General features: G+C 35.7%; 1 protein-coding gene across 2 annotated transcripts in view; it reads left to right on the forward strand.

The window, feature by feature from the left end:
• Positions 1-17,991, forward strand: part of SRBD1 (S1 RNA binding domain 1) — a 128,534-nt gene extending 110,543 nt beyond the window's left edge. The window contains exons 20-22 of one of the 2 annotated variants that reach the window (XM_084285404.1): positions 2,397-2,567; positions 14,304-14,488; positions 17,050-17,991. In XM_084285404.1, the coding sequence (XP_084141530.1) occupies positions 2,397-2,567; positions 14,304-14,488; positions 17,050-17,339 (646 nt within the window). In that variant the 3' untranslated portion in view covers positions 17,340-17,991. The remainder of the gene's footprint in view (positions 1-2,396; positions 2,568-14,303; positions 14,489-17,049) is intronic. The other variant, XM_084285405.1, reaches the window with a different exon arrangement.
• Positions 17,992-23,716: the final 5,725 nt, after the last annotated feature.

A 23,716-nucleotide genomic window follows, 5' to 3' on the forward strand; every position in this document is an offset into this window, starting at 1 on the left:
TTTTCCCCTTTCTGGAGCACACTTCTGATGTTAGTCAGATTCCATAAAATTTGAGAACACTGTTTAACCTGAAAAATCTGCTCTGACTTTGGAGTTTGATGCCAAAATAAAGCTCTAAAAGCATTGCCTCCACAACAGTTCTTGTAGACCTGGGAGGCAAGACTAAAACTTTGTGGAATGGACTTTGGGAAGGTTTTATTTTTGTCCTCTCTAATCGTGTTGATGGAGTGTTGTATGAATTAGTTTTTGTTATTTGTATTTACAAGTTAATGAATAATCAATGATTATTTAAAATATTGATGTTGCTAGAGAAAGTTATGCTGCAGTTCTGCCTACATTCCATGTAGAGGTAGAGCCTAAAACGTAAGAGCTAGTTTGGAGTCCTCCAATGCGTTCTGCTTGGTTCTGTGAAAGTAGAAAGCATTTGTGATTTCAGAAACAAAACCAAACAAACAAAAACAGATGAGTGAAAGGAACCTTTTTGAAGAGGAGTCATTTGACACCTTTAGTATCATGAGCATTTTTTAATTTTTTTTTAAACTTGAGGGAAATTTTAAAAGAAGCGTAACGGTTGTGCACCCACACGCTGGTCTTCTTTCCTATCTTTTGTTGCATCATTGTTGTTCATGTACAGTCCTTCTGCCATTGCGGGCAATCTGTCCATGGATTTTGGAACCTTTGTTATCCAGACAGTTGAAGAAGAAAAGCCCAACCCAAATGCTAGTTGTACGTAACTAACTCGAAGTCAATATTGTATTCTATTTTAAGGAAGTCTGTATATAGATACTTTCACAAAACCAGAATAGAATAGTTCAGCTGGGAGGGACCTTCAGAGATCATCAGGTCCAACTGCCTGAGTACTCCAAGGCTGACCAAAAGTTAAAGCATGTTATTAAGGGCATTAACCAAATGCCTCTTGAACACTGGCAGGTGTGGGGCCTCAATCACCTCACTATTTTTTCTAGTAAGTTCTAGTTTTTGACCTGTTCTAGTGTGTTTGAGCCTGTTCTAGTTTTTGACCCCCTTTATGGTTAAGAAATTTTTCCTCATGTCCAGTCTGAACCTGCCCTGGCCCAGCTTTGTGCTGTTCCCACACGTCTTGTCATCAGAGCAACCGGCACCTCCCTCCCTGCTTCTCCGGCTCAGGAAGTTCTAGAGAGCAATGAGGTCTCTACTTGGTAATCTTTTCACCAGACTGGATAGCCCAAGTGTCCTCTGCCTCCCCTCATAGGACATGTCTTCCAGCCTTTTTACCAGCTTTGTTGACGCTTTCCAGTATCTTAACATCCTTCCTACATTTTGGTGCCCAGAACTGCACACAGTATTCAGAGTGAGGCCACACCAATACTAAATATAACAGGAGAATCACCTCTTTTGACCAGCTGGCTATACTGTGGTTAAAGCACCCCAAAATACCAATATTTGCCCTCTTGGATGCCAGGGCACAATGTTGGCTCCTGTTGAGCCTCCTGTTGACCAGCACCCTCAGGTCCCCTTCTGCAGATCTGCTTTCCAGCCACTTGTCTCCTAGTCTGTGCTTGTGATGGGCGTTACTCCAGTCCAGGTGCAGAACATAGCATATACCTTTCTGGTAATATTTTTTAAGTACTGAAATACTGGTAAGTTTGACCTTTAGATTTTTACTGTTCCAAGCAAATCTCAGTTTGAATTCTTTTGATTTGAAATTTTTCATATTTAGACCTGGCCCATGTTTGAGCGGACTTTCTCAGAAATTTAAGTTTACAAAGTGAAGTAATATGGTCTGAGGACACGTGCTGCTTAAACATTAAAACTTACTTCATTCTGCAATTTGCTTACCTAAAGACAATATGAATAAAAAATCTTGTTATTTTTTTTTCCAAATTGCATTCCTCTCTTTTAAATGATTAAGTCTAAATGCTGAAAGTTAATTATGAAAGTATCCTCACATCAAGTAGGTAAACAGAATTGTCCCCATTTGACGGACGGAAGATACCATCCAGATTGCAAACGTAACAGTAGATTGTGTAGTGAGGCATTTCACACTGTCAGCACTTTCACTTTCATTTTCAGGAAGTGCTTTGCTTTAACACTATAAATCATGTAGTTTGCTTTATTTGTTACTTCCTTTGTAATCTTGGCATCCCAAAAGAATTTTGTTGAAGCACAGAATCTAATATTTACTTCTATTTTAAATGAATTTATGCATACATCAGTATGATAGATTTTCATGCTATAATTATGTTGTTAAGATTCACCCACTATTACCATTTAGTTTAGATTTTTTGTTTGTTTGTTTTTTACTTTTCATTGAGATTGAACATGGTATAAAAGTTTGAATTTGTTTTTCATGTGTGGGCACTGTGCTTGGATGTTGTTCATTTAGAATGACATGTCCATCTTTTGATTTCTGGCAGTAGTAAGAAAACTCAAATTGGAAGTCAAGTACTTTTGACTAAAGCAGGTGCACAAGCCACCAGTGAAAAACAAGGTAAAAAGAAGAGCAAACCAACATCAAGTTCCTCACAGCAGCCCAATCCTTTGGATCAAACTTGTATCCATCCAGAGTCTTACAACATTGCAATGAGGTAAGTGGTGGGAAAGTTTTTGAATTGTCAATTTAAAAAAATGAAAGTACTGATTTTTATGATAACAGCCTCCTCAGCCTTTTGAGGCAGGAACTTTTACATTTAATTGATGTTTTCTCCTCTTTCTCAAGAAAGTGGCATGCTTCACTGGTGAAAGATTTCAGATTGATGAATTTTGCCTCTTATGTGCATGCAAGTTTTTAGATTTTAGTGTTTTCCTTTGCTTTTTAGTTTTCACGTTTATCGGTATGAGAGTTGGTATTTTTCTAAACTTTGCCAAACTTTTGTCCCCCAATTCTGACTTTGTATCACTGTTTGCCCCCTATTTGGGGACAATTTTCTCAATTTGCTTCTGTTTGGCAACACTTTTTATGCCACACGTTACACTATTTGGACTTTCGGTTCACAAAGTGTGGAGACAAATCATCTGTTCCAGCAGTGACTGAAAACTTGATTTTTGTCTTCAGCCTTGCCCCCATATGTTAAGTAAAGGATTTCTGAGGCATTCTTCTCTAACGTAACTTTTTTTGGGTAGGAATACTTCCCCTTTTTGTGCATGTATTTATATTTCCCCAGCAAAACTATTGACTTTGTATAGTTCCCTTCGGCAAATGCTTCTACAACTGGGTGTGACCATTTCGGTGTTAAATTTTACATGGATATTGGAAAATGCTGTCTGGTGTCTTTGAATGCCCAGGTAGCGAGGTACTCTATTGAATTTGGTGAAACTGAAAGCACTTCAGTTTTTGAGGCCAGCAGCAAAGCAGCACATGCGTGAAGTTTGTTAGTAAGAAGTATAATTTCAGAGAAATTATGTAGATTGATTTAAAACACTGTAATAGAGTGTATTAGCTCATGGTAATTTCTGTGCAAATTAACAGAAAATGTCTAATTGACCTTGTGATTATTGATTGTGCTTTATATGCTATTTCGTCCAAGACCTTAATTAAAAAAGAATTTAATTTGTTCTTACAAATAATCACATTGATACGCTGTGCAGATTTTCAGTCAGTGGTAGTTTAATAACTCTGCATCATTTAAAACAGCTTTTATTTTGTTGCTTGTGTTTGGCATGTGCCAAACAAATTTCCTGCTCAGTGGATTTTGGCCACCAAGATTTGTTATGCATGTGTGTTTGCGCACACAAGTGCGTGGACATATTTGAGCATATCTCATTATTACGAGACTTTAAAATTAAATTCTGATGTTGCAAGATCTAATTAAGATGTCTATGTTAAGTTCTCAATTATATGAACTATGGTAGTTTTAGTATATGACCTTTGGCTAAAAGAAGAGAATGCTTTTTATGTAAGTCACAAAAAAAGTAATTAGGAACCCATGTTTGCTTCTCTTTAGAGAGGTTCTGCAGCTGGTGAATGCTAGTGCAAGATGTGATCTTTTCTATCATCAGCCCTGGTTGAAATTAGGCTCGGCCTGTCCTCTTGAGAAAACTTTATTTCCTACCATAAACCAGGACATATTTATTTTTGTAAGTGATTGGCGGTGAACAGGTTCATTTTTTTACAGCATGCTGGAGATAATTTTGTCAGAAGTTAGATGCTTTAGGGTTCTCGTCATCTCAGAATATTATTCCTGGAGAAACATAGTTGTGCTTCCTGTTTATAACAAAACAATCCTTCAGCCTCAAAGAAAGATGCTGAATTTCTGAATTCATGAAGCTTGTATTTCTTATGTAAAAAAAACTTATAGACCTTGCATTTTTAGGACATCTTCCCTGTTCTGTTAGCTCTTCAGTGGAGATGATTGCATATAGAACTTGCAGAGTGTAGGTGCACATTGTTTCCTTCTTCTGGGCACAGGCTATATTTTTGTTTCCATCTTCTCTATGCCACGTTTCCTCCTTCCTTGGGCCATGTACTAAGGCCAGTGTGAAATTGCCCACTAGTGTCCCTACTCTTTGTGCAGCGTATAAAGGAGAGACTTTGGTTTCTCCTTTTCTTCAGCCTTTCCACTTTTTTCTTAGGCACCACCCATTTCATACTAGTTCTTTGCTCATGCATAGCTGAAAAAAAAAAAAACAAAATTAACAAAATCAGCCAAGATCCTGATATCAGTGATTCTACATTTAAGTGACACAAAGGATCAGAAAGCTTGGTCAGCCCTACTGTAGATTTTTCAGAGTTACTGTAAATAAATAAAGAAGCATTAATGTTAATTTTCCATATTGAACTTCATTCAATTTAAATATCAAGTAATCAGGATTTGGTTTGTAGCCCGTTTGGCTTTCCAGCTGTAGTACAATAATGTAATCAGTACAAGTGTTAATAGTGTTACCAGCTTCACTTAAAGGTTAATTGACATGGAAAGACTGCTTCAGGGAGCAGAGAAGTTTAGCCAGTCAGTGGCAGAATACTATAGTATTTTATCTGTATATAATGTCATCACAAAGGTTGATCAGAAAATAAAGAATTGTGAGCGCAGGTTACTTTATATGTCAAGTAGTGAGTAGTAGTATTGTTGCACAGGGTAGTTAGTTATTCACATACAACTGAAAATCTGAAGACAATTTTAGTAGGTAGAATGTAATTATATGACTTTGAATTTTGCTGGGAATCCAGCATTAGCACCATTTATTTTTTTAAAGCTAAAAAAAAACTTTAATGTGCACAAGTTTTACAACTCAACCAAAAGACAGTTGTTGGAGAGAGACTTCTACATGACTCGAGAGAGGAGGCTGCCACCTCTTGTACTGCCAACGCTGCTTAGAGATAACTTGGAGTTTCTTAAAATGTGCTCACAGTCAAACTCTTTGGGCTTTGGGAGTTTCAAAGACATCAGAGGAGTATGACGTGGCTACAGACCAATGCTATGTTTCATGTCATTTCTTTGCCTAATGCAATTACTTGAAAGTAAGTTTCCAGCTGTGCCATTCGTTGTCTGTTTCCCACCAAGCACTTTCCCTTCCCAGACTGATTTATTCAGGTGAAATATTTAAATCAAAGTGCATGTTGTAGGTATTGTGGCATAAAGTTTCTTTATGCAAAAGAACGTCAGTTGTTATTAAAATAAATAAACATTATCAGCTTTTTATATTTCGGGAATGCTTTAAGTAATAAGCATAGCATCTGTCCCTGTAACAGAATCGGTCTTTTCTGTTTCCTTTGGACTTTCTCTGTTATCTTACTTCTATTTATCTATCTTCTATTTATCTATCTTACAGTTAAGAAAAAGAAAGTCTCAAGGTGCTTTTTATTAAGGTACTCTATGTTCAACAGTATTTTTCTTGCAATTGAAAGATGTTTTCCTTGAAAGTTCATTAAATATGAAGGTGATAACTTGGAGTAGTTTGATACTACAAAATGGTGCAGAGAAGGTGGCAGGGGAAATAGTCCTAATGTTTTTTCCTTCCTAAGAGCTGTTTGAAGAAGAAGAAGTAAAAAGAAAAGAAAAAACAACAACAACAACAAAAGAAAAAAAAAACAACAAACAGATGTTCAGTAAACTGACAAAACCCAATAATATGAAAATATAATATGTTATATAAAAGTATAATATGAAAAATCGGCACTTGTGACATAAGGTCTAAATATAAATCAGATATATTCCCATCAAGCAACTAATGGTTTAATTTAGTAATGATTATATATTTTAAATGACTTTTTTTTTTATTAAAAAAAAAATAAAAGCTTATAAGCCTTACTAAAATCAATCAGCTTCTGAAGGACTTTTTAAGATGTTAGTACTAAACTAGCTCTGCTATGGTTTAAAACCTTTGATATTTTTTATAATTTAGTTTTTTTATAACTTAAATTTAATGTGCATGAGAACCATTGGAACTGTTAGAAGTGGGTTAGAATCAGAACTTAATACATATATTTTTAAACAAAATACATTTTAAGTTAGCTCTGTGTCTTTGCTGCTTTCAAAGTATCACTTTCTTCTTTCTCAGTTTACACAACTTTGTCAGTCACTGTGTCACGCTCACAGATAGATCTGTGCTGACACAAGGCAGAAATGTTACAATGAATAAGATGAACAGATTTGATTCAAGGCATCAAAATACAGCATTGCATATCTCTTACCACAGAAATCAAAATGGATGGAATAGATGTTGCATAAAAGCTTCCTCATGCCATGTCTACCACATCTTGCCATGAGAAAAGGCTTTCATGAAAATTTTATTGGATTAAAAGTTTTCATGGGAAATTACATTTATTTTTAAACAACATGAGCCAGTAATTTTTATCCATTGCTTCTATCCAAATTACCCAAAGGCAGTAGTCCACATTATGGATTTATGACACACAAAATTATCAGTTTTAAAAACAATGTTTTTGAGGGATAGAAGTTCACCAAAATTTCAAACCACTGATTTTCTTTTTTCTGAAGTATTTTGTATCTTGAAAGGCCAAGCCATTAAAAAAAAAAAAAATGGTTAAAAGAATTGCTCCCAAGTGGTAACTTTGGTTGCCAAGCTTTAGGCTGGAGTCAATTTTTATGGCTGAATTAGAAACCCCTGAAAAATAGGGTTTTTTTAGAATGGAAACACTGATGTAATCTTTACTACAGTGGCACAAATGGTGCTGGTATGATTGATTTATGGCACTTAGACATCTTAACTTAAAATCTGTACAATTTCTGTAAAATAATTGGAAAACATCCTACTGTTGATTTAACACACTGCAGATGACCAAAACATTTTTTGTTATGGTTTCCACACTGTCAAAGTTTGGCTTTGTCATGTGCAGTGATCAAGCTTACAAACACCTTTAACTATTATGAATCATAATTTCCTAAATGTTAAAGAAAAAAAAAGTCTCTTAAAGTACTTTGTAGGCAGCATATTTTCCTGCAAAGCAAAGCTGTGTTTTAAGTTTCTGAGAAGTCTATATGTGAAAACCATTTTATAGTGGCAGAATCTTCTACATACGATTAATACAACATGTAGAGCATATCCAGTTTCTTGGTACATATTGTAAAGGAACTGTTAAGAAAACCAAGGAAACATTTAGGAAGTCCCAAGAAGTTACAACCAGGTTATGCTTATAAACCAAAATGCTGGGGGAAAAAAAAAACAATGTTATTCCTTTGTTGTGTCAGTCTGCTGGGTGCAGTTGGTTTCATATGACTGAATCTTAACATTTACTGATTTTATTTAAATCTCATAAAATGCTCTTTGCTTAAGATTGGCAATCCGAATGTGTATTTGCAGCTCACATATCGAAGCATCTGGCGCACAGGTTGTACTTCAGTCAAGTTTGACTTAGAAATATTTTACCACTACATGTATTTGTAACGGATCTAAAGTTGTGATTTAGCGTAACGCAGGAGGGAGTCTTCCCTGGCTAATCACCATTTTAGAACCTTGCCAGGTAGGAGAGGTTACTGCTTGCTGCAGGTGGTTCTGCCGTAAGAGCAGTTTTTGACAGGACGTTGTCTCACCCTTAGTTGTGTATTGATACTTCTTGACGAAAAGGTCTTCAAAATCCCAAGAATATTCAGCAAAGCATTGTTCATGTGCTTATTCATCACCAAAATAAAACATTTGTAGTTAAATGCTTTGCTGAAATGAGCATCATAGTGATAATGCTTTGTATTTCATTGCACTGTATTGTATCATTCATTGTATTCTCATTGTATTGATTAATTTTCAAACATTTCTTGTGCTTCTGCTGCTCTAGTATGCAGGTGGATTCAGCACCTGCTTTGTTGAAAACTTGACCAAGTAGCTGCACTTGCTAGCTCTGAAGGCAAGCACTGACAGGGAAATGCAAAAGGAAAACTATTGCTAAGGAGAATCCAACAAAAAGAAAGCTCTTCCTTTTTTTCCCACTTTATGCAATGGCACACTTGGCCTTTGACAGCATTTTCAGCTCACTGGCTTGCTTCAGCCCAGGTCCCATTTCATCAGTGAGCAACTGAGGCAATTCCTAAGGAGAACAGATATTGAGGATGGAATAGGTTAGTTACTTGATACGGTGCATGAGGAATGGAAACAAACTTTCATTTTCCATTTAATAATGCACTAAATGTGAATAATTTTACAGAGGATGGGAGTTTTTGCTTTGATAGGATGCCTTTCCTTAATTTCACTTCAAAATCATCAAGCATCTTTTGTCCATTTCAATTAGACTGTACTTGATGCACATGGTGTATATATTAAAGCTTTCTAATGTACAAAATAAGGTGTTTGTTTTTTTTTTTTTTTTAGTAAAGTCTTTAGTTCCTTTTAAGAAAACCTGAAAAACGTTAAGCTCAGTAAATTATTGAATCCTTATAACTATTTCCAATAGGAAACAGCTAACCCTAATTCAGAACACTTGTAGATTTAAGGCCATTAAGCCCAATAAATTATAGTTCATATTTATCGCTTTGGAACTCTGGCTCATTTGCAGGTCTGACTATTAACTTAGTAGGTGGATTTTTAGAAGACATATTTTTTTTTAGTTATAAATAAAAGCAGAAAAGACTTTTATTGCTAATTGACATTATATGATGTAAAATAAACAGGTAATAAGAATGATTAGAAGAACTAGGAAATGACAAAGAGTTGTCCTTCAGTTATGCTATAAATCCTGGATGCATAAATACTAGACTAGAATTGTCCTCAAGTTATGCTGTAAATACATAAATCAAACAGTATTTTTTCCTTTGTTATTTTTTTTGTAATTAAAGTAACTGTCTACTGTTTGGATTTTAAAAATAATTAAGAAGAAAAAAATAAAGCTTTCTAATGGAATAGTCTCATTTAACAAGTACTGATTCTTTGTGGGTAACTGATGGTGTTTCACTGTTTTGTATCTCAGGTTACACTTCCCTTATGTGATATATTGGTAGTTATGAATACAGCTAACAACAGCATGCCTAACAGCATGGTAGCAAAGTGGCCGTGTTGGAGTGTAATGGTATCTGAATTTCTTCGCAGTTAGAAACTACATTTCTTGATATATCCTTTCAAAATGTTGTAAACTGAATGCTTTATAGGTTTCTGCATGCACTCAGATAACTTATAATGTTAATAAATTACGCATTGGAGGAAAAACATTGGTTAAATATCCTTATCTGATTAAACCATATAAGTAGTTTTAAATAGATTTGAAACTAACTTTGTATGCAGCAGCTAATCACAAAGTAAGATATTGTTTGGTTTATAATCCAACCCAGTAGTTGAAATATTGAAGATCTGTATGCCTAGTGGAAACAAGAACTCTCAACATCTGCATTGTACAAATAATGCTTTTGCATTTCAAAACATTACTTGAACATAAATGCCTGCATAATTTAAGTTCACTACTGTCATGAATGTACATTTTACTTAACAAAGCACATGGTAATGCAAAGTTGTTTTGTTTTCAGAGTGATTATGTTGCATTACCATTAATTCATGTGTGCACTGTGACAAGATGTAATGGCATATCATGTTGCTTTAATGTAATGAATCCAGTACTCCCAGCTCTTAAGTCGTGTTGCTGGAAATGATTACATAAAACAGAACGACTGTGACTAAAACCCTTACAAAGCTTTAGGACTCCTGCATATTGTAAGAAGCTTTTTGGGGGGTTTAAAGTAACTTCTTTCTTTTTTTTTTTCTGAAGGCTTCCTTTGGTAACTTTTTTTTTTTTTTTTTTTACTGTTTTCTGACTTTATTTGCATTCCACTGAAATTTGCATTATCTTTTAAGCATTGCGAGGGCTGTGCTATAATTTTGTGCAGATGTGTATGTTAAGTGAACATGATGTGCTTATTTGTTACATTTATGCTACTTTTCTTTCTTTATCTGGGTAAGATGGATGAAATTATGTATTAAATAAAAAACATCAGTGATTTAGCCATGACCATTCTCTGCAGGTCGTACAAGACTGCAAAAAAAAATGTGTTTTAAACTAAGGTAGTTGCAAAGGTTTCAGAGTATCATATAAATCTCAAAACTCAAACTCTAAATCTCTAAACCAGCTAAATCTCACTCTGTTCTAAATAACTTTCCTAAGAGACTTGCAGCTTTTATCTGACTTGATGTTCCTTGAACAGAAAGTTCAACATTCACTCAGACACTCAACATTTGAGGGAAAAAGGATAGTATATCTTACAAGAATGACCTCACTTCTGAAAAAACATCTTGTCTTTCACATTTCAATTTTTGTTAGCTTTTCTTTAGGTTTTATCTTTCTGGTAGATAAACATAGCACTTGAACTACTGCAGCGTGTTATTTAGTTCACATATGTAGCCAGGAAAATCCTTGAAGGGCTTACATTTTTACACAGATCATTCATGTTCCTATGGTTATGCAGCTGGAACTGTCATTTACAGATGGAGCGAGATTTTTTTCAGAGATTGTAGCAAGATAGTTTAACATTACTAAGGTCAAAGTAAGGAAAATTAAGGGAAACCTCTATTTTACCCTGTAACCATATCACAGTCTTGGTTGTTTCTTACTATATCCTTTTTTTTTCTGACCTTAAATAACTCCTGAAGTTGTTGGGTTGCTTTTTTATTATTAAGAAAACATTTAACTTTGTTCATAGGAATGACATTTAAAGATAGAAATGATCAATCTAATGGTCTAGTGTTCAGCCATATGTTTGTGCTTTACATTGATTTTTGGTCTGTGTTCTCAAGCTATGTTTGAGTGAAAATGATGCATTAAATATATAACTAGATTCAACAGTATTTTTTTAAACTGTATCTATAATCCATAATAAATTGCTTTTATTTGGAAATATTTTGCTACGTAGCTCTTTTGTACCAGAACTGAAAAGAGTGAGAATTTCCGAAACAGAATTATGTTGCTTGTGTTAGAGGACTCTTTTGTGTGCATGTATATGCATGCACTTCGGGCCTTGTTCTGTTCTGCCTACATATAGCTCATGATTGTGAAATATTCTTAAATGCACATGAATAATTCAGTTGGGGGCAGTGGGACTTCCTAGGTACTTAGAACTGGGCACATATTTAAGCATCTTTTGGCTGAAGCCGAAATTTAAGTCTGAGCAGTAACCACGTTTAGTAAGTTTTTAAATAATGAGGAACCCAAAGCCACCATCCTTGCCTAAATGAGAAATTCTTTTTAATATCAGATAAATCAGATGGTGGTGGCAAGGGGGAGACAAAATAACTTTCATGAATAGTAATCGAGGGATCAGACACCTGGGCTGTGTCTCCTGTTTCATGCTGGTTTTCTTTGCAGCAACCTGCACATAATGCAGTGCATTCTGATTGCATTATCCACCCGTTTGAAAGTTTTGTACGTAAGGTTTTTTACACATCGCTGACTGTTCCATGTGGTTGCACTTACCAACAGCGAAACCCTCCCTGTTACCGATTTACAGTGTGAATATGCTCCTGTGAAGTTCTAATGGTGAAAAAATGTTACTTAGGGGTACTCACGCTGCACATCCATTTGAAGTGAAATAAAGCCAAGTACGTGAATGTCAGCAAACCTGTTTATAGGAGCTCTGGGTAAAGCATACATTATTTAGAAGGTTGAGTCATAAGGCTGGTAGGGCTTGCCATGGTACATCTGGCACGTCACTCACAGCTCGGACAGCTGCCGCCTGTCACTAGTGCACTGGGGCGGCATTGTCCATCTATCGATGTTAGCAACCAGCAGCTCAGAGTAGCTGAGGAACGCCTCGCCTGGACCTGCGCACATTTCCAGCGTTACCATTTTCATGTTCTTTTGCAGTTGATAGGTCTGATATTTTTGTATATAGGTTCTTATTGGAAAAAAAAATATGTGCATAGTAGTACTTGTTAGTGTACAGAGAATAAAAATTAGTATTTAGAATTAAACAATTTTGCATCTGTTTTGATATTTACTTTGTTTCCAAAGCACCTCAAATTACTTAATAATAATAATAGTGATGTCAAAGTAGAAATCTGGTCAATTAAAATTCAGTGAGCCCTGAGAAAAGTCTCATCCACTGAACCCTTGTTTATTTGTTTCATTTTTTCCTTCATATACAACCACACAGAAGATCCGTATCCATTGAGAAAATGAGAAAATTAATGTGAAAATGGTATCTATCAATGTTAAAAGCAAATGGATGTGTTGCAGCTACACTTAAATTGCCATGGTTGTGCTTGAATTCAGTAAGGGGTAGAAATCTTTACAGTCAGTTTTAGACTGCTGTCCTCCTTTTGGTGAAACCAATGGGTGTTTTGGAGTGAAGATTTGCCCTTATGCTCAAAGATAAGGTTTGAGATTTATTCTGATATTGCATTAATAATGTTTCTTCAGTTTATGTTTTCTTAAAAAATAAATTTAACATGCTTAATTGCATACATTTTCTGAGTTACCACCTGAAATGCTGTCACTTGGGTTTCTCGGTTAAATGAATAAAATTGCATGGTTTCCTGCTAAAAGAAATATTAGCCTCAGATTTTGGATAAAGCACAGCAAGTACTTCTGAAAAGGTAAAGGAGGCTAAGTACCAGGAAGTCTTCTTTCTTATGGAGCTGGAATGTCTTCCACCACTGCCAAGTGCAGGGTACGACCCTGCTGATCAACACTTCCTTTGTGCATTGTAGTCTACCCCCGTTATCATGTGTAGGATAAGAACAGGAAGGATAGATCTCTTTTAGCAATTTTGGAGGGGAACATTCACTCAGACCCCAGAGGACAGGGAAAACGATTCTATATGTCTGTTGTGGAGAACATGCCAGAAATATGTGCCTCCCTCCAACACAACACAAGGCATGACAAAGAAGGATGGAAGTGTCTTCATGGAACAGTGAGTTGCTGAGCAGGACACCATGGCAGATAACTGATATGTCTACTGAGAAAAGGACAAATTGTTTTGTAGAGTACAATGTGACTCAGCTTGTGTGAATTTCATGCATTTTAAGTCCACCAAAATAAGGACATTTATTCAGTGGTAAATAAGCATTGTCTTAATGTATCGCTACTGAAAATAAGGAGGAGGGTCTTATGTGTATTTTTGTCATTGGTTCTTGTGCTTCTCAGCATGTGCACCATGTTGTTGAACTAAAAAGACTGTCTTGTGATTTTTTGCCTTTTTTTTTTTTTTTTTCAAGAGAACTTGGATTAAGACTTTTTAATGTTTAAAAAGGCTAAAAAGATGTGTTTTGATTTCACTATAAATGTCTCTTGATCTGCAATGTGTTTATATGTATACAAGAATAGGAACAATAGGTGCAAATAAGTAATGAAGATGTTTGTGATAATAAGTGATTACTTTGACTTGAGTATTTCTAAGTTGATCAGTTTCTGAAAAACGAATTGTTCTTAATCATAAATTTCATATACAAAAGTGTAAAGTTTTTATCACTAGTTTTATTTAAAAATTCTTTGTATTGATTTAATATTTAAAATGTTTATTGTTTTACTACATTGCAATTCATTTTAATTTGAATTACCACCGATAAAAATGACAGCATTATAGAACTCTCATTTATTTTTAGGGAACTTTTATGCAAAGAGGCATTTTACAGTCATAATCAGATTTAGTTTTACTGGGAGATAAATCATCAGTTGGAAATAATTTACATTTTAAAATTTTGCTTCTAGTTTTGTAGTCTATTCCAGGAGATGCAAGTATACAGACATACTCTACATTTCCATGTTTGTGTCTGATCAGTGATGAGTTGACAGGATATGTACTTGGGAAATGATTTGTTCACTGTTCTTTGTTGTTTTTTTTAATCAGAATTTTTTTTTCATGCATCAATACAAAAATAATTAAACACCCTACCTATAGCAAAAGTCTAGTTTTCACTGAAGAATATGACAAATCTGTTATCTTTGAATTCCTCAGGTTTTTATCTTTCATTGGAGGCAACCCAAATGACATAGGAAAATCAGATATGCAGCAAAAAGTAAATGCAGTAATTCAAAAGGAGGGACTGGAAGAGACAGCCAAAAGGCTAAATACAACAGTGCACACGCTACAGCTAATCATCGATGGTCTGACTCAGCCTGAAGGCTTTGACATCCGTACAGGTAAACCCTTGTTTTAAAAGCTGAAATCTCAGTTCAGTTGCTGTATTTACCAGTGTTAAACAGCATGTTTTCTTTTCAGTGGTAGATTTTCATGAATGTGTAGTTCCATTTCTTTTTCTCAGACAGGGAAAAGGTTATATCATAGTCATATGTTTCTTTCCAGCTCAGTAAGTAAGGAGTGTGAATCCTGTCTTAAATCACGGCCTTTTCAGCCATAAGAAAGGGAGTTGTATGGCCGTTAACAAATGAAATAGTTTCAATATGTTGACTTTCTGCTGATTAAATCTACGTTCGCTTTCCATCATGAGAGGAATGCTGTGAGACCAAGCTGAAACAGTAGTAATAAAGGTCTGTGGAGCCGTAGTGTAGTAGTGTGTAGTTCTGCTCTTTTATTGCACTAGTTCTTGGAGGCAAGTGTAATTGGAGCACATAGCTCATGACCCACCTTTAGTTAAAACTTTGCAGTAGTGCTGAACAGTTGGAGGGTGGGGGTGGGTGAGATGAGGTAGGCAATGAAGTAAAACATCTGTAGATGCTGTTGTTTAATGAAACTTACAGCTGGAGTCTCTTACAATGGCATGAGATAACGGTAGACAGCAAAGGTGTAGGCTTGTAATAACAAATAATAAACTTATGCTTAAAAAAGATAAGATTTTTGTCCACCTTTTTTGGATTTTTTTAGTAGTTTCCTTGCAAATTTTTTAAATATTTCCCACTAGTGATCTTGAAAATATGTATTTTATTTCTCCGTTCATTCTGGTTCTCTCACATCTAAATGATTGTAGGATAGAATATTAGCATATGGAAGTATAAAAGCAAAACAGAATCTATTATGGAAATAGAAACAGAGGAAATATTAATCCTCTGTTTCTCCAGTACATTCAGTATTACCATAGACAGGATCTGTGACTGGAGCTCTGCTTATAAAAGCACAAGAATACTTAGAAGTGATTAAAGGACTAGCCTAATTTTTGTTATTGGCTGAAAACTTTGTTCTGACTATGGAATCTGAAGGCTAAGGCAGGCAATATTCACTGGTTGGAGGCAGACCTCAATGACAGGAGGCAGCCTAGTAGGCTTGGATAGCTGTAAATCACTGTCTTTGCAATCCTGCTAATCATGCCTAACAGGGATCAGGCAGACTGAATGGTTTATATTCTACCCTGATTCAAATAATCAATCTTGGTTTAAAATTCAATTCCACTTTTTTTTCCAACGCTAGAGATATGTCATAAGGGAAGTTTTCCTGTGTATCCTTTTAAGTATTGCTTATTTTTTCCTAAATTATTTCAGTACAAAGGAAAATGGTAAGAATTTTGGGGAGGAAGGGAAAGGATGGAGCATTTTATCATATTCTAAAAATATTTTCCTCCTCAAGGTGTTATAAGTCACTTCTTGCGCAAAATTCTTTTTAACATTAATTTGAACTAAACCAGTAGCTGCAATGAGTCAGAGAGGGCGGACACTGTCTGTTTGCAAACAATAAAAAGGTGACCATCATTCCTCTGATTCTTGCTGTGCTCATTGCCCTGAATGGCTGTGTAGTTGCCATTTTTGTTGAAATGCTACTGCACAGTATAATGTTAAAAAGAATGAACTGTTTTGGACTTAAGCAATTAGGTACATTCTTTCAGTGGAAACTTTGAGTTCATTCAAAACCTATTGCTGCCATGGCAAGTTTCTCTATTCCATTGGCATCTTATCCACAGCCTGCTGAAGTACATTTTAGCTATACATTTGTTCAGCTTATATTTGCCTATAAGAAATAAAATATAGGAAAATATTTGGAATCAAGATTTGGTCATGCTCTCTGTGAAAAACGTTAGTCCTACTATATCATGGAAAAGTTAAAACAGCAGTAGGAAAAGGTCGAAAGGGAAGTTGTTGAGATGGTTCAGAAGGGTTTTTTGTAGGAGCACAAAATGGTAAAAGTGGTAAGCAACTAAGGACAGTTTAATAAAATGTGTGCCCTGTGTAGTGTGCAGGCTTCAGTTTATTACTTGCTTAAAATGATGCATGTATGGCTTTTAAATTGCCACTGCAGTTGACTTCATGATGTCATGGTGCAGGTGAACAGCAAGCCGAAGAACAGTACTACATTGTTGACTTCTCTGCTTAGTATGTGATGAGACAGAGTATTCACCTTCCGGTATACAAATTTGTGATCTCGTATAGCATGTTATATATAATTGACATAACTCAAATAAGAGTTGTCTCAAGTCTTTTCTCGCTAGCTCCAAGAACATTTCAGGAATCTTTCATTCACTAGCTAATATGCTACATGCTTCTGATCCCCGTGTAATAGTTTCATACCACTCAGTTCACTATGCTTATCCCTCCATTTATTATAGCCTTTTAAAGTGACTGATAAAATAGTAGAAATCGGTTGTTTCTCACAGATGGGTCTTTATTTTAAAATCTAGTGAAAGAGCATTTGTTGCCTTAGAGTTACTTTGAAATGACTTCTTAAATAGAAATGATTAACGGGAAACAACCATTAGAAAATGATGCAATTTTTCCTCCAGTGTCTAATTTATTTATTTTTTTGTTTCTTATAACAGATTTTGATAAACCTGATTTCAAGAGAAGCATAGTCTGCTTTGAAGACTTAAGTGTTGGTACTGTGCTGACTGGAAAAGTTGAAAATGCAACACCGTTTGGAGTTTTTGTTGATATTGGTGTGGGAAAAGCAGGTTTGATTCCAGTGCGAAACATAACAGAAGCTAAACTTTCGAAAGTGAAAAAGAGAAGAAGCCTTGGGTTAGGTCCTGGAGAAAGAGTGGAAGTAAAAGTGCTTAATGTTGATATTCCTCGATTAAGGATAACATTGGATCTTATTCGTGTTTTATGAGAGGGTTTTTTTTAGGATTGAGTCTTCATTTTAAATGTTAAATAATGCTAGCAAGGTTCTAGAGATTCAGGTGTTTAATGAAATGAATGTTGAAAGTGTTGTGTTTTTTTTTTATCTAACAGCTTTTCCACATTTCTTCAATCCTTTCTGTTAATAATTGCTAGAACAGTTTATTGGATTACCTCCAAGGAACCTTGTTATTTTGTCTGCAGAAAAATGAAATTCCAGTGGGCTGTTGGACAGATCTGTTATCTGTTCTGTCTGTGCAAGATTTGCTGTCTCGAAAGATACCTCTGCTGCTCCCCTTCAAAAAAAGAAAAAAATGGTTTAGTTTACTTTATTTCTGGAAGAGAATCTGGAAGAGGGTACCTAGTTGTAGAAGAGTGATCTTTTTAAGTTAGTTGGCAATGACATCAATTCAAAAGTAGACTGAAGAAAAGACCATCTGCTAATGCTGTTGATGGTTCAGAAATATTTTGCTTAATTTGAGCAATGTTACTAGGAGGTCTGTTTTCCTCCAATTGTTCAGTTACCATATTGATTAGCACACTTGAATGTACCTTAGGGTTTAAGAAACTTGGCTCAAAGATGTCAAAAGACATTTTTGTTGTTCTATACTTGTACAAAATAAAAATATTTCTGGCCATCTTTTCTCAGTGTGCTGGTTCTAAAAATGTTTTTAACAGACCTAGTACTCTTCCTTTCTGATGCGTTACGTCATTAACACTACAGTTTAAGGATGAAGTTTGTGAGGATGGTCTTATCAGAATGTCTTCTCTTAGGTTTTGTTTTTCCATTAGCTGAACCTTCTGGGGCTTTTCCAGCATAATCAATGAAAACAGAGGTTGAGACATGAAGGAAATGCTGACAGGATTAGACTTCTCTGAAAAAGGTATAATAAAATCTCTTAAGTAACATAAACCTTACCTGGTTGTCAGAAACCTTCATTAGTACAGTGGTTAGATATGAGAATTCATGATGCATTAAGCCAGTCAGTCAAGCCATTTGTTCAAGCTACTCTGTCCCCTGTTCCTGTTGGTTCTAAGGCAGTCTTAAGAACTGGATTTAAGTAGTAGCAAAACCACTGAGAACTGCAAGCAGTTCTCTCATGTGGAAATGGACTTCTAAATGAGCTGTGAACATTACCAAAGCAATCTGCTTCACAGGAAGACAGATTTAAATTACTTCTTTTTCTTTACATTAAAAAAAAAAGTTAGTTTCTCACACTTTAGTTGATGTTTTGATTAGCAGGGTGGTGTAAGAAGCTAACTGGGTCTGTCAGTACTGTAAGTGAAGAAGGAAATTGTACTCGCTGATTCCTCTTTCACACTGAATAAAAGTCACCCCCTGCAAATACAAAAATTGTTTGTTTGTTTATTGTAATTCTTGAAGAAACAGCTGTAATCGGAAATCGTGTAGAATTTTCTTCCAGATTCCAATAGTGATCTCTTTCTGGTCCAGTAGGATCCAAGATGACGGTCTTAAAATCTTCCCAGAAAAACAGCAATAATCTCTACAATATAAAAATCTTTTAAAAACAATCAATAAAATCCAAAGATTTATAACTTCCGTGTATTTATCAGACAAGTAATTTTTTAAATTCCATATTACAATTCTATTAGTTCCTGCAAGCTGGATGTGTGCATCAGTGAAATCAGGTAAATATTTCTAGGCAGTTCAAATTCTCATAGGCATCTGTTATTTGTATCTCTGAACCTATTTTAAGCTTGCAAAGTTTCCCTCTGATCTGTAAACTGATAGTTTGTTGTGTTGGCTATATCTCTTGTACTTGTTAAGGCTACAGGAAAAAAATCTCTTAGGGGTTGAGGTACGCTTTTAAAGGAAAGTAAAGGAAATTCTTGTCCATTTCCCACTTCGCAGCATCAAATTGTGTTCGTCTTTCTGAAGATGCAAACTCTCCAAAGCAGCATACCTTATTTGTAGGTGTTACATACCCTTTTCTCCAACTTTCAGTCAGAGAAACTGGTATCTTTAAGCATTTATTTTGCATCTTTATATTAAAATGCTGCAAAGCAACTTTGGATTCATATATGTGTATATGGATAACATATGGCTCTATGGACTTAACCTGTCTGTACACACTTTACTAATAACTAGAGTTAAAAATGGAGTTTGACTTGACCCAGAACCTTATGTACATGGTGCAAATAGCTGAACAGAATTTTTTAAGAATGGTTTATGTCAGTCCTGAGGACAGTGGTGGGAAGGTATCCAAATGTCATTTCAAAATCTTTCAGGAACGTATGCTATGAGGAAAAAATTGTCAACGTTTACGTGGTTGGATGGATGTTTATGTGAATGTGCAAAATGGGATGAGGAGGAAGCAGACAGTTAAGTGTAGTGAAGTATGGAAGATTTTATCAGCATGAGTTAAGGGACAGACTAATGGCTCAGAGCTGTTCATTATGTAGGTCACTTCAAAGAACCATGAAAATCTAGCGTATAGCAGAGTTAGTAAATTAAAATGTTGCCATTTTCTTTCCAAGATCATCTTGCTCATCTTTGGTTTCCATGATATTGTGATGAGACAGCAGAGTCTCTTGGTGACCAAGGAAGACTGACACTTCTGGCAAGTTACTTGTTCTACAAGAGGTAGATGGGATGGAATTGGATTTAGAAAGTTAACAAAAATTTAAAATACCAGGAAAGATCTGTGAAAATACGAGCAATTAGAAGGCAGGCATATTAACCAGAAGTTTTATTACATTGACCTATATACATGTATATGTGCAGATACTTGATTTTGTGTGTGTTTCCTGTGGAAGTCTAAATTAACTCCAAATTGATGCTGTTAGACTTACACCACTGAAAGGACAGCTATCCAAAAGTAAATTATTTATTGGACTTCTAAACTACATGCACTTTCCTGAGCTGGATTCCTGAGCTGATACTGATACTGGACTTCTACAGTCCATGTCCTGATACTGTTCATGATTTAATAAGATAGTTCCATTGGTGTGTCTTGGACTCCTTTAATTTGACATTATTTTTTCAAATTCTGTTAATTTTTCAGAGTGAAGAATGATTTTTCAGTACTCGTGTTCACACACGCTTCTCATGGAGGTATGATTCTCCATGATAAACTTTTTGCTATCTGTAGGAACTTGCAAAACTCTTCTAGATTTTTTGTTTTAATAATAGTGTGGGTTTTTTTCTTGCCTTTTTTTTTCTTGCCTAGCTTGTGAGGTTTGTTTCTTCTACCTAGAGACATTTTGTTTTGGTGCTATGTCAAATGGTTTACCAGTTTGGCCAAGTTTGCATAGGACAAGTGATGATACAGCAGCAGCAGAGCGTCCAGCAATAGTACGTGTGTCCTTCCCAGGGAATTTTTGGTGTCTTGGACTCTTCCTTTGAAGTCATCATACTTGCCTGTAAGTGGGGAGAAACTTTGGTTTACCACATGAACACAGACGACACCTACAGCAAGTGTCAAACATCTTTGCTGCCATTCCTAGCACCCAAATAGCTGTTGGCACAGGTACTATGTTAGGAAAATGTGACATCATTTGATCTCCCAGCTCTGCTTTAATTTTCAAAACTAAGAGCTGTCTGTAGACAGTGTATTTTGCATCGTACAGAATCATTTAGTGGATTGAAAAAAGGAGAGAGATCTTACAACCTTTACTCCATTTTTGTCATTTGGGAGTGGGGAAATAAACTCCACTGTCTGTGACATGAAGGTCAGCACAGCTTAGAATCATGTTTCTCAGGCCTTTTGAAATTTTCCTGTAATACTTCTCAAAGTATATTTTCTTAGTATGAAATTAGAAACTGGTATCACTATACCATCTTTGAAAACATAGATGCAAAACAAATAAGTCAAAAGCTCTACTGAGCTTTATTTATGATCTCTACAGTGTCTAAGCACTTAGTAAATGAATTAAATTTGCTTGGCCTCCACATGTTCCATTAAGTTTTCTTCAAATTAACTGAATCTTTCTGGAATTTTATTTCTCCTTATTGTCCTTTCTGCTCTCTTCTTTGAATTACAGAACAGAATATTCTGCAGATGATCATGCTTTGATCATCTTCTAAAGCCCATTTCAATGACAAAGATGAAAATTAGTTTCTTCTTTAAATATTTTTGTTCATGTAGTTCTGTGGGTGGTCATAAAATTCTGTAAATGAAACTTTTCTCCTTGAGAATATTTTTTCTCACTATTAACTCATGGGAAGGTTCTTGCTTACTCAGAGTGCTGATCAAGAAGACAACTTATTTACCCATGTGCTCCTTAGTTTGGCCACTCCTTAGCAGGCCTCAAGCTTATTCTGTGGTATCACAGGGACTACTGGAAAACATTGTCTCTCTGAATTTTTAAATTATACCAAGATGGGAAGTTTGCCTATTGACATCTTAAATGTCTGCAGCTTTGCGAATTTAACTGCTTCCCACAAAAATGTCTGTCTTGTTGTTTTTTTTCTTTGCCAGAACACAGCCTTTATAAAATCTTAATGAGAGTCTAACAAGGATGAGCATGCATTCATATGGCTCTTCCCAGTTTTTGTCCAATCATAATGTCTGAAAATACTACTATTCTGTCTTCTCAATCAGGATTTTTCTTGGACTCTTACAGCTTTCAAATTTCTAACAGCAATGCAGCAAGGCTACTTTTTTTTCCCATTCACCCCCCACTTTTGGTTTCTGACCTAAATAAAAATTACTAGCTGAGTACTTTTTTCTATTTGAGATAAGTGCCATTCTCTATGCAGTCCAATCTTTGGAACAAATTTCTGTAGTGCCTAATGGTGATATCCCGAGAATTTAAAACAAACAAACAAAAACCCTGCTTCATTCTGATCTTGCTAAAAGGCTTCAGGGTACAGTTTCTCAGGTGAAGAATTAAACACAATTTTACTTTTGCCTTGAGTGTGAGATGCCAAGGCATCTATTCACTGTTCCACCTCTCCACAAGAGAATCCAGCCCATTGATTTTAGCTGACAATCTACTTTTTAGTCCCCCTCTCACACAATAGTGTGGAATTTTGCAATCGCTTTCCTCCCATACACAGAATCATAAGAAGAGCTTCTAAAGACTTCCTGTACTTTAGATGTTGCACAAAGAAGAAAAAATCTACCAAACAAGATGCCACTTGTATGCTGGGCTGTAGTAATGCAAATCAAGAGTTTAAAAGAAGTCATTTGTTTTGGTTTTTATTCCTGCCCCAGGCAGTTTTAGACAGCATATATCAATTTTCCAGAAACTTGTCAACCTCAGGAATGATTTAGTATGCTGTTAAACATAATAAAATCAATAGGAAAACAAATAGAATTTCCACGAGGAGCAGACGGGTGGAGAAGCTTGCCCATATGGCATATAGACATGCTGGAATTTGGGGCATTGGGGGGTACTTGCATTAGAAAAATTGCGTGCTGAGTGAAGGTAATGCATAATTCAGGAGAACAAATAATCCAGCAGGTTTGTAGTAGTTTGTGTTGAAATTGGTGGCTGTGTTTATTTAACAACAAATACACTTAGGAGCTTTATGCCTGGAAACTACAAAACAATCAAATTATATTTGCTTAATTTCAGAGGTTGTTACATAAGGAGTCTCATCCACTCTGAAGTGAGTGTGGAGTTCTAGGTTCAGTCTGAATAGTAACTGCTTTCCTAGCCTTCCTGAGGGTAATTTGTATGTCTAACTGCTTTGCTTAAGGACATCCAACCTCTAGAGTAATAGTCCCATTAAGAAAGAGGAGACAACCAGTTATGCCAGTCACCATTATTCCATGTCACTCCCTTCTTCTCAAGGTTTCCTAAATAGCTGTGAGGATATTGGTGTGCCTGTGGGCATAATAGCTGTGAGGATATTGGTGTGCCTGTGGGCATCTGTAAAAGCTAGGCAAGTCAGTCATTCCATCCTTCTCCTTCAGGGACTCCCAAGAGGTTTGAGAATGCCTCATGTACTGATCCAAACTGTTCTTCACCATCCCTACAGGCATGTAGAAGCTATAACTGGCAGCGTTTCATTTTGAGAAATCCTTGTGAATCCATGGTCCGTAAAGCTTCATGACTATCTGATATATCTTCATTTCCCACCACAGAACCTAACAGACTAGTTTTAGGAGAACTTCTATTTCCAGCTGAGTCTCAAAGTGGTCCTTTTGGATTGACGTTGCAGCAGTAACCTGTAACAGGAGGCTGCCAAAGAGTGCTGCTTATTCAGAGGTGTCTCTAGGAGCTAATTTGCTTTGATCTAATCCATGTTGGAACTTTCACTGGTTTGTATGTTTCCAGCTAGACATCAATCAATCATAACAGGTCAATCTGTTTTCATAAAGTTTTTTGTTTGTTTGTTTGTTTGTTTTTTGTTTGTTTTTGTTTTTTTTTTTTCCCTGCAGTTCATGGCAGTTTCCA

Source organism: Netta rufina (genome assembly GCF_964035555.1).
Source record: "Netta rufina genome assembly, chromosome: 3".
Lineage (NCBI taxonomy): Eukaryota > Metazoa > Chordata > Aves > Anseriformes > Anatidae > Netta > Netta rufina.